Source organism: Lolium perenne, chromosome 4 (genome assembly GCF_019359855.2).
Source record: "Lolium perenne isolate Kyuss_39 chromosome 4, Kyuss_2.0, whole genome shotgun sequence".
In the NCBI taxonomy this organism is placed as follows: domain Eukaryota; kingdom Viridiplantae; phylum Streptophyta; class Magnoliopsida; order Poales; family Poaceae; genus Lolium; species Lolium perenne.
The window spans coordinates 41,905,263-41,916,478 of record NC_067247.2 but is presented as its reverse complement, the minus strand read 5'-3'; the positions used below and the strand labels follow the sequence as shown (position 1 = coordinate 41,916,478).

Genomic DNA, 11,216 nt, shown 5'->3' with positions numbered 1-11,216 from the left:
ACAAGGCCCCATCCTAGGAGCCTCCGCGGCGGCGTCCAGCTGAGCTCAACGGCTCCTTCCCCTTTCCCCTTCACCTCGCTACTAGGAGACCAAGCCTCGCCGCGCCAACGCACCGCCGGCCGCAGCCAGCAGCCTCGTCTCTGCTCCCCGCTCCGGCCTCCTCCCCCTTCCAGATGGAGCGCTCCGTGCACTCCACCGGCCGGACCTCCCTCCCGCCGCCGCGGCCCCAACCAGCTCCAGCTCCAGGTGCGCCGATCCATCCACCCACCAACTCATCTCTCCCTCCCTCCCTCCCTCCCTCCCTCCTCCTGCACGCAGGCGCCGCGCCCCCCGCTCCGCGGCCCTCGCCAGCTAGGGTTCCGGCGCCGCACCGCGATTCACCGCACAATAGTCGATGCCCTTCCTTCGTTTCGTAACTAAATTTGACGCAGTGTGCTGCGTTTTGCACTGCTCGGCTTGTCCGAAATGATGTTTTGCTTGCGTACGTGATGTGATGTGTTGATAGGGGTCCATGTCCATTCTGAAATTCGCACCGTACCCGATTCGAATCGATATCCTAAGAATGTTGATGATTCTGAGACCCGCGATGGATTACGTATCAGTAGCACTGTCATACCCAGATAAGATAGACTGCCCCTATCATTCTGTTACTCGTGGAAATTACTGACTGACTGAATGTTGTGTGTGTTGATAGGGGTTCAGGACCATGGCCCATGGCCCATGGCTATTCTGAAATTCGCACCGTACCCGATTCGAATTGAATGTTTGATTATGAGATCCGCAATGGATTACGTATCAGTAGCACTGTCATGCCCAGATAAGATAGACTGCCCCTATCTCTCTGTTACTCGTGGAAACGACTGACCGACTCAATGTTGTGTGTGTGTGTGTGTGTGTGTGTGGCTCCCAAGGTTAGCTCCGAAAATTATTTTGCCGATCAAGATTCTGGAAAAAACTACTACCAAGATGTTTTAGCTAATCTCTAGAACCTCACATTTTGTTATTACGTTGATGAAATAGACCTTGATGGTTCCACTGAGTGGGCGCTGTATTGCAGGCCGTGGAGTGTGCATGATGAGCACGTCGTGGAGGGACAAACAGGACCCCAACCTCGTCAACTATATCGCCGCTTTCCTGGCTGCCAACTCGTATCGCCTAAACTTCCTGTTGTTATCTCCTGTAAGCATCCCTTCCCGCTCTGCGATTCACAGGCTGCGAATGGTTTCGTGGTCTCTTTGTGTACCTTGATCAAGCAAGCTGTGTTCCAGGACTTCATCTTCAACAACGGGGGGTTATCCGTCGCTTTCATCTTTGAGACGAGTTGGGTTTCTGAGAACGCAGCTGCTGTTTTTGGCAGGTGCGAGGCTCTTTCCTGTTAAGCACACTGTATATATTCTTCGCTGTAATGATGATTGTAATGGTGGCTTCAGGGTTGGAATGATTTTTTTTTTCTTGCAGGGTCAATACGCTCAAGAGGCAGTTCAAAAATCTCTATGTTGTTGTGGCTGTTCCCAAGGTGGAGCAAATCGAGTCATTCAATCGATCGTATTTCCAGTAAGCACCTAATATACTGTATCTTGCTAGTGCTGGAGTATGTTGGATCGTTGTTACCCATGTGTGTCCTAACCAAGGTACAACATGGAGCTTGGCTGCCCTACGTTTGTGCCTGTTAACGACCCAGAGATGGGATTCGAGAAAATGCTCAAGATAGCTCATGCTCGCGGAGGTAAATATATCTGACTTCATTTGGCTCATGATCAAGCCCTGAGCTGCAAGCAGCTGACACCGGTCAACAAAATGTGTTTTTCTTCAGTATGCAAGCAGCAGGACATTACCTCAACAATGAGGAATGAGGTACTTTCACGTGTTTCTGGATCCTTCTACGTGCACTTGTTTTAGCTCTGAAACTAAGCAAAATGATATTCTTGCATGTGTGCTGGTACTTGGTAGCGGGAGCAAGCAGTTCAGTCCATGGATGCCTTTTTACATGTGCTCACCTCCATTCCTGGTATTGATGATCATGATGCCACTATGGTGCGTGCTTAAATATCTTTTTTCTTCTAAGTAATTGTGTGATCTCTGGGTTACTTACAAACAAATTTCAGATCCCAGTTATTTGTATGTTTTGTCTCTTGAGAAAAACAACTCAAATGGGTAGCCATTGTTAACACATATTGTAAGTAAGATCATTTCCCTTGCCATTGACGATAGTTATGCTAAATCACGGTAAATGATAGTCCATGTTAGATCAGAGCTCCTCAAACACAATTGACTTCTGATGAAAATACTTGACTCTATCGAACTAATCAAGAATGAGAATGAAGTATTTGCTAGATTATCTAGAACTTTGCATTTGTCCATTCTCTGGTCTCTGCTCTGCACTATTTATCAGGCCATGTCAATTACAGTCAATTCTATCGATGAATAGTGAACACCAAATTTCATTTTTCTAGTTAACTGGTCTGTGTTTTGTGTCTCTACACTACTCGTATCAGTATCATGCGAGGCTGATACTCATGCTACTCTTGATCTTATAGCTTTCCCAAGCTATTGGCTCTATTGAAGCAATCGCAAAAGCATCTGTGGGTTTTATTCTAGAAAACACTGACCTCTCCATGGATAAGGCGAAGACAGTTGTCACGTTCTTCAGGGATCCGCAGTACTACTTGAGCCCTAAAATCAACTAATTCTTGCAGGTATTCTAGACGTAGCAAATGTTGTTTTGATTTATCTAGTCTTAAGTATGGCTACTGTTACAAACTTTCCTGTAGAGAACTGTCCACCTACTATTCTTCCATGACTTGTTTGATGAGTATGTATAGAAACCTACTCATGATGATAGCATGTAGCGCTGTGCAATTCCTTGTGCACTTTTGCTTTTGTGTTCTCCTTCTATTTAGCTTTTCTTTCTAACTTCCTCTGGTTTTACTCATGGTGCCACTTACTTTACTGAACACATGTACATGCTCAGCCTAGGGTGATCTGTATGATTTGTTCCATTTAGTTTGGTTTTTGATAGCTCGTCAGATGAAATAAAAACATATACTGTATTTTGCATCTTAAACCAGTTGGTTCAGAAGTAGTTTACCTCCATATTCTGGAAGCAAAGATGCCTGCCATGGTGAAAATCCCAAGTGGCTGAATGTGCGATAATATTCAACCATTTTATGCTATAGGCTGATGCATTTACATGATAGTGACTTCGTTTTATTCTTTCACACACAGGTCAGTCGATTCGCTGGAAATCTGCATTGCGATGAACATTTATAGGCTACTTGCCCTTCTAGTGGTTTTGTTATGTGGTTGTAGAATAGAATGTATATGGCCAGAACTTCGTGTTTCTAAAACAGTTAGAATGATGGTGCCTTGCTGGTTAATTTTTTTTTCTTAATGTGCAAATAGGATTCAGATATTTAATTTGACGATAATACACGGTAATAAGACCTCTACATATGTGTTATATTTATATATCTAATCTAACCCAAGTTTCTGGGTTCTCATGACCGCTACATGGTGTCAGTCGTGGTTGGAAGCACAGGGAAAATGTTGGTATTAGTTCATTGAATTCCTTGAACCCATTCTTTCCTTAGAATCAAATATTCAGATGGCCAGAGTACTTCAATGGATCATTACTTGCTTTGAAAATTTATCTGGTCTAAGAATCAACTATCATAAAAGCGACTTGTTTACCACACATTTGTCTGAGGCTTGCGCCAGGGATTTTGCCCAAGTTTTTTCTATTGTAATCTGCGCTCTTTTCCCTTTAAGTACCTTGGCGTACCTTTGCACTTCGCAAATCTTAGAAAGAAGATCTACAACCTATTATTGATCACATCATCAAAAAAATCTCTGGTTGGCGAGGCAAGTTAATTTCTTATGAGGGAAAACTTATCTTGATTAAAGCCTGTTTGGCTTGTATTTCTACATATCTTCTATCTGTGCTGAAATTTCCTAAATGGGTTATCAATGCTATCTATTCTCAAATGTCTCATTTCTTTTGGGGGGATTTAGTTGATCAGCATAGATACCATTTGGGAAACTGGGGGTTAATAACTAGGAACAAAGGGTTCCATGGTCTGGGTGTTCCCAACCTCAGGGACATGAAGTTGTTGTGCCTATTGGGGTCTTGGTTTCATTGGTTCTTCATTGCTGGAGATAAAGTTTGGAGGAAGGTCATTGAGTATAAGTACAACACCTACCCTAACATTTTTTGGAGCAACAATAATGCTGTTTCCCCTTTTTGGAAAGGGATAACCTGGGCTGCAACATCTATTCGTACAATTTTATTAGTCGAATCCCGAGAGTCCTTGAGGCAATACAATTTTAGAGAACAAACACTCTCATTGTAATTGCACACTTGTTGCCCCTTGAAAAGACAAGATGTCGTCTAGAGTGGAGGTGAATAGGCGTTGTAAAACCTATTACGAATTTGGATTGTAAGAATGCGGAATTTTACAAACAAAATATCTAAATAATCTAAATATTCTAGGTTTAACTAACAATAACTTAAGCTAAGCAAGATATAAGTACTTCAATCACGACGGTTATCACAAGAAAAGTAAACTCGGGTATAGACATAAACGAGACACGTAGAGACGAATATGTATTCTCTTGTTCCCTCACACGAAGTGAGGCACGTCACAGCTGGAGAGATGTGGACTACCACGAAGGTCTCCGAACGCCACGAATGTTCACCATCTCCACCAAGCCAAATCCACGAAGGATAAAGGTCTTTTCCTTATGACTAGTTTTTTCTCCACTGTGGAGATGGCAAGCTTCACAACTGTAAGGTACATTGCGTTTATATGTGTTTTGGTAATTGATAACAAATTATTTTGGGGTAATGACTTGCACAAAACACAAAAATACTGGTTAAGAAGGTTTGATAGCCAATTAGATAATTGGGCCCATAGTCAGTAGGTCCAGCGTGGCACAATTGTTTTTCTAGTGAGTCGACGCGAGGAAGAGGTGGCCATCTTGGCGGCAGGTTCGGTGGCGGGGAAGAGGTTCCCAGACCTCGATGGATTTGTAGCAAGAGAGTTCGGGGCAGCGCGTGTACAGGTGACAGGCGACAGCGGTGGCGACTCGCCGCATATCGACGACGAGAAGCATTGCTGATTGATTTTGTTTTCGAGTAACTGAGAGTAGTCCAAATGATGCAAGAATTCCCCTGTAGCTGTTTGAATCTAAGGCGTACAGATCGAAGACAAGGCACAGTGCTAATTTCAAATTTTCTTATTGCCCGCACGCCGTCACCGCCATCGGGCCGCACCGTGTGGTGTCGATACCTCTGGAGGCTCTCTATGGACCAGTCTGGGTAGACCAGCTTGTTTACCACGATGGCTGCCCCGTCCCTCCTGCAAGTGGGCCAAGTGCACTAATTTGTTGTCAAACCGGTTAGGAAAATGCTGGCGTTCAGCCGGGGGATCCGACGTTCGCATCCTCCTCCTCCTGCGAACGACACGTGTCGTGCGTGAAAACGACAGCTACCGCTCCACCACAACCTTATCTCCCCGCAGCTCTCCTCTTCCACTCGTCTCTCCCCATCTTCCCGGAAACAGGCCATCACGATCTCGCCCAAATAACACAGTCGCCAAGGACACGCAGCCCTGCCGCGCGCGCCCACGCATCTCCGGCGAGGTCGCGGCTCTCCATAGCCATTGACTCCCGCCGCCATGGACACGCAGCCTCGCCGCGCGCGCCCCACTCATCTGGGGCAAGGTCGCGGCTCTCCGTAGCAATTTACTCCCGCCGCTGTCGACCCGCAGCCCCGCCGCGCGCGCCCCACGCATCTCCGGCGAGGTCGCGGCTCTCCATAGCCCGCGCAACCACGAGCTCCTCCACCATCGCCATGACGAACATGCAGCGCCGATGCTGCTAGCAGAGGAGTCGGGCCACACCGTCGCTGATGCTGGCGGCGACGGAGGAATTTCCAGGCCGTGAAGCTGCGACCAGTGACGGGAGCTAATGCTCCCAGCGGTGTCGCCGTCTGCTACAAAGCAGCGTCGATGTCTGCTACAAGGGCAGCACGGTGGCCTCTGCTACAATAGTTGACGACCGCTGCTACAAAGGGTGGCGACGACGGCTACAAGCGGTGTTGGCGATGTGCTACACATGGCGGACGTTGCTACAAACGACGGGATGACAGTGGTGGTTGCTGCAAACGGCGGCGGCCGTTGCTACAAACTTGGTGCCGCCGTGCTGCAAGGAGGCCGGCGAGGCCGTCGGCGGCGGTCGTTGCTGCAAACGGCAGCGGCCGTTGCTACAAACAGGGGCGCCGCCGTGCTGCAAGGAGGCCGGTGAGGCCGTCGGCGGCGGTCGTCGATGGTGGTTGCTACAAACGGCGGCAGTCGTTGCTACAAATCGTGCGCCGCCATGCTGCACAGAGGCCGGCGAGGACGTCGGCGGGGCTACCACATGCCGGCGGCGAAGGTACATGTCCAGGACAGGCGGTGCTGCATGCGAGCGCGCGGCGCTGCTGTCAAAGCTGGGCAGCGGTTCTGGTGACCCGCGTGGTCATATTTTTCTCCCCGATGGATGTGTTTTATTTTCTTTTTCCTCCGTCCGGGACGTGGACCTGATCTGGCGGTTGCTAACACCTGCATCAAACGGCTGGCGACCCGGGGGATCGGGGATTTGATCCCCCGGGGGACGCTCAGCACTGGCCAACCGGTTAATCACTCCATTTGTATTCTGTGCAAGTCATTACACCAAATGTTGGTGTTTTCTGCAAAAGAAAAAAATGCCGCTGTGGTTGTGTGCAACAAAAGCCCCAACGTGTGCGGTGTAATGTGCAATTTCTTCTGGCTACGATTTGGTTAGTAGCAAATATATTTGAAGTTAAAAAAAAGCTTGCATTTCTGTTGAATGCAGATTGTGTCGAATGCTGACAGAGTATATGACTTCCTCCCTGGAAATTGACATTTGAGAACAACCTCTGAACTGATGACTGTCTATTCATAGCCATCTTAAGGGAATTTCTTGTTTTTCTGTCAGGATGACCTGTTTTGCAGTGCTAGTTTTTAAACGAGGGACTACTCCTAGCCTACTATGAGCAACTTCAATACATATACAAGAAGACTGAATCGCAGCACAACATTCCAATTATCTAAACTACTGGCTACTGCTCCAGGCTCATCAGGTGCAACTTGCTAGCTGAAAATAAAACTAAAATACAGGAATCACATGTAACACCCAGCTATGTCATGCCCAGCTTGTGTTGCAAGGCGAACAACCAGCTTAGTTTTCGCACAAGCAGCCAGCCACAAAACAGAACCAAACTGTCCAACAGAGCCAGCAACAGAAGAAGACACCAAAATTCACTTCACATTCTACCTGGGCATCAGAAGCCATCGTCAGGACACCATTTGATCTTCCATTGTAGCGCCAACAGCTTTTTCACGAGGCTTACTCCGTGGGCAGCAATCGTCCCCATGCCGTCGTAAGAAGAAAAAGGCTTTGTAAGACAAATCTGATGAGTAGAAGAGGAGCACACTTTGCCCTCGGAATAATGTCAATGGTAGCTGTGCAAATCAAGCAAGCAATAACAGGAATTATCCACATCAACACGCGCTAGATTTAACTAGACAACAAGGGAAACGAAAAAGCTAACTTGGGATGCATATTCAGGTTGAGCACGCCAAGCGCTGCAAGATCATAACTCAGCTGAACCAACCAGACGATGTAAGCTACGAACATGTCTATACATCATCCATCCAACACAAGAAACAGAAGACGGATGTACCAAAACAGAACAGCTTGAGGACTTGATCTCCAAATGAACCTCCGAAAGATAAGGAAGCAAAACGCAGCAGAAAAAGGCAGGTGGGAGCAACATCTTGGCCATGAAAGCAACAGGGTAACCAACCAATTTGGGTCTCTGCCATGATCCAAGTCAGCATCTGGTCTACTAAGCAAAGTCCTAACCCTAGTTCTGTAGAGTAAGAAATCAAGTTTGTGTTTCCTGTTGCTCCAATACCCTACAATCAGCTCTCAGATGCAGCACGCCGTTGATGAAGAGATTCTCGTCAGCCATGAACGACTGCCATGGAATGCCAAAAACATCATTGCATCCAACCATCGCACAACCAGTGAAGGTGTGCTTAGCCTGAAACCTAGCCACAAATTTCCCTGACGCTCTTGTCCTTGCAGCAAATTCATAATCTATTGTCACAGAGCCCTTCGGTCTCTCTATGACGAGAAAGGAGAGGCCAAAACTGTACAACCCACTCAGCTTGTCCATCTTACATGTTGCAACCAGCATGAAAGCCAGCCCAGCAAGATTGAGCCGGGGCGAGACTATCTTTCCTGAAAGGAGGGGTCCACAAAGCGACTCCGAAGGTATCTGTCCTTCCTGAAAGAGTCGGGAGCACTCCTCACGCTTCAGATCCCAGTAAGCTATAACCTGTGGGCAGGGTTCATCAAACGCGACAATTTTCAGAGGTTTGCACGTGTAAGTTCGCTCTGCAAATTGCCAGCACGCTGTCGTGTCAGCTGCAAAATCACCATGCTGCTGTGCTGGGTAAGCTTTGTGTAGAAGTAACCGAGTGATAAGCTTATTTACTTGATCATGGTCTATATCGGCATCGGCGCATGTTAAGACCTTATGCAGTGCCTGACAGCTCATATGAATGAAGCGCACCAGCGGCAGTAAACGAGAACTCAAGATCTTACGTCTTTCCAGCAGTTCTGGATATCGTGCACGGGCCCACTTGAGCATGAAAATATATATTCTATCTTCAGCTGGTACATGTAGGTCAGTACTTGAAAAGATGGCCTCAATTCCAACAAGAGGGAAGTTCATTAGTTCATGCTCAAACCTGAAAAGAAACAAAACCATGCCTTCAGTACACTTCATAAATGATTCTGTGACAACAATGCCTATTTTTTCTCGCTCCAGAAATGAGAAGTAGCCCTATGAAATGAGGATCACTCACTTAGTATAGTTCTTGTATTTCTTAGCAAGGAATTCCTTGGCTCTGACTATCAAATGATGAACTTCAGCTGCCACTGAAATAGAGCATGGATAGTCTAGATAGAGCAGCGCAGATTCTGTGGTCATAGGCAACTTTGCAAGCAACTGACTGCAAAGCCTCATGCAAGAAAGCACCTCAAATTTATCAGCGGCCATCAAAATGTCGAGCAGAAGAGCAGGCTCAGCTGTTGTCAACTTTCCATTGTACATAAAGCTTAAAAGCTCCATGACCGCGTTTTCCTCTGTTCCAAGTAGAATGAAAACACAAAGGCATAAGGACTAAGAAAACAGCTCTAAATGGTTATTTAAGTATGTACCAAAGTGTAGACAAATTATCCATTTGGTAGGTAAATCAAAAAGTGAAAATATACTAAAAGTTTCATTATCAAAAAAGGAGTGAAAAGGGTGGAAGAAACTCAGAAACATAAATGCATTCATTATTAAAAGTACTCATGTTTTATTTTCAAAATACAAAAATAATAACACAATCAGAAGAATTAATTACAAGCAATTATAAGATGAGTGTTACATTTGAGTTTTGACATTACCTGAATCAGCAATCCTAAGTGTTGGGTGTATCTGATCAGATTCTTTCATGCCGTTTGAAAAAAGCTAACAGGTGCGAAGCTTATCAGAAAACATGAACTGATAATAGAACAAATGTACTTTTAACAAAATATAAGAAGAGCTACCTTGAGAAAGAAAGGACTTCTTGCAGCAAGAATAGCTGAATTGATATAAATTGTCTTTACTTGTAAAAGTGGTGTATCTACCATGGCTGAGGAAGACTCGATACCTTGTCCTGCATCACCTGCAAAATGCCAAGATCATATAAATAAAAGAGAGGCATGGGAAATAAGTAAAAGTTAGAGAGCACCATGACTAGACAAGTTCTTTGCTGTTGAAAATACTTGGAACACTGTTCTATGGTGCAAATTCATTTAATTACTCTTCAACAATACGGTAAAAATAATCAAATAAAATCACGGAAACTCAATGTACTCATTCGGCTGCATCCAGCAAGAGAGGCACAGGTGTACCCCACTCAGTTAAGTAACCATAAATCCTACCAGAATTTAGTACAGCGTTATTAAGTTAATTACTGTATTTCATGCAGCGAAGCATTTAGCAGCAGTACACCAAATAACGAAAAAGAAAAGAGGGGGTTAACTAAGACTTTGTGGGAATGTGCCAATGCCAGAGTTGTCATGTAACTAGAATCGAGAAACAAGCAACCAAGGCCTACCTTTGATCAGCACATAGTGCCAGTACCAAGTTTGCCTGTATACATCAGGTAATTGTACTACTTAAAAGCACTCATCAAGCAAGCTAAGGATATCTTAAATGTTTGAACACACAGAAAGAAAGTGAACAAAGGAAAATGCAGACTAATGTTAACCTTGAATGCTTAAATGTTGAACAGGGAACACAGAACATGGTTGTGGAGATAAAAGAGTTCTAAATATTTAGGAGCCCCTCCATCCTCGCCAAATATATGAAGGGTCAATATTTGCTCATAGTAACAACGTTTACAAAAGAATATGAAGCCGTGAAACAATCTATCCATAGTCCCAAATACACACCCATTAATTCAATAACACACTTGATAAGGAATAATTACTTCCTTCTTTTATTATATTTGGAAATGTAACAGTTGGCAGAATTGGTGTGCAGGCAATGTATAGTCTGCTAATGAACTACTTTTCCTCAACAAATTCGAGTTCCATTCGGCGAGCACATCTTTTAAATGACAAATAACTATTACATGTAGACCACGCCAGCTCAGGCACAAAACAAACGGATTCCCTATCGACCTTAAAAGTTAAAACTACCGTAACAAAATTAGCCCAAGCATCGCAAATGGATCGCGATTTTAGAACAAAAAAAACGTACGATTACCAGCAGCTAAAATCCATCCAGCAGCTGGGGGCGAGGCACTGAACGTACCTTTCTCCTTGCGGCGGCGCTTTGTTGCGACGCCGTCGCTGGCGACGACCTCTACCCGCAGCACCCTGTCGGAGAAGTTCTGCGCGTCGAACGCGAACTCGAAGCTGGGACCCCAGCCCCCGGGCGAGAACGCAATGTTCATCTCCGCTTCCGCCTCCGCCTCCGCCCCCGCCTCCGCCGTCGTCGACCCTTCCGCGCCGGCCATGCGCTCCGCCGCCTCAGGAAGAGGGAGGACGCAGCGGCGCGTAAACCCTAGCTTCCGGCCGCGGAGGAGGAGGCGAGACGGCGGCCGATT

The 11,216-nt window shown here is 45.9% G+C and overlaps 2 protein-coding genes across 2 annotated transcripts; one reads left to right on the top strand and one right to left on the bottom strand.

Annotated features, from left to right (window-relative positions):
- On the top strand, window positions 1-3,503 carry LOC127292279 (protein PARTING DANCERS homolog). Its single transcript, XM_051321640.2, has 9 exons — window positions 1-246; window positions 1,058-1,179; window positions 1,269-1,357; window positions 1,459-1,554; window positions 1,632-1,726; window positions 1,814-1,854; window positions 1,951-2,034; window positions 2,538-2,696; window positions 3,226-3,503. The coding sequence occupies exons 1-8, from the start codon at window positions 174-176 to the stop codon at window positions 2,685-2,687; spliced, it is 750 nt and encodes a 249-aa protein (XP_051177600.1). The 5' UTR covers window positions 1-173; the 3' UTR covers window positions 2,688-2,696; window positions 3,226-3,503.
- A 3,941-nt stretch (window positions 3,504-7,444) lies between these two features.
- Window positions 7,445-11,216, bottom strand: LOC127292278 (BTB/POZ domain-containing protein POB1-like). Its single transcript, XM_051321639.1, has 5 exons — window positions 10,922-11,216; window positions 9,667-9,785; window positions 9,523-9,586; window positions 8,937-9,216; window positions 7,445-8,819 (listed from the first exon to the last, which is right to left on the bottom strand). Exons 1-5 carry the CDS (start codon window positions 11,124-11,126, stop codon window positions 7,949-7,951), a joined length of 1,539 nt encoding a protein of 512 aa, XP_051177599.1. The 5' UTR covers window positions 11,127-11,216; the 3' UTR covers window positions 7,445-7,948.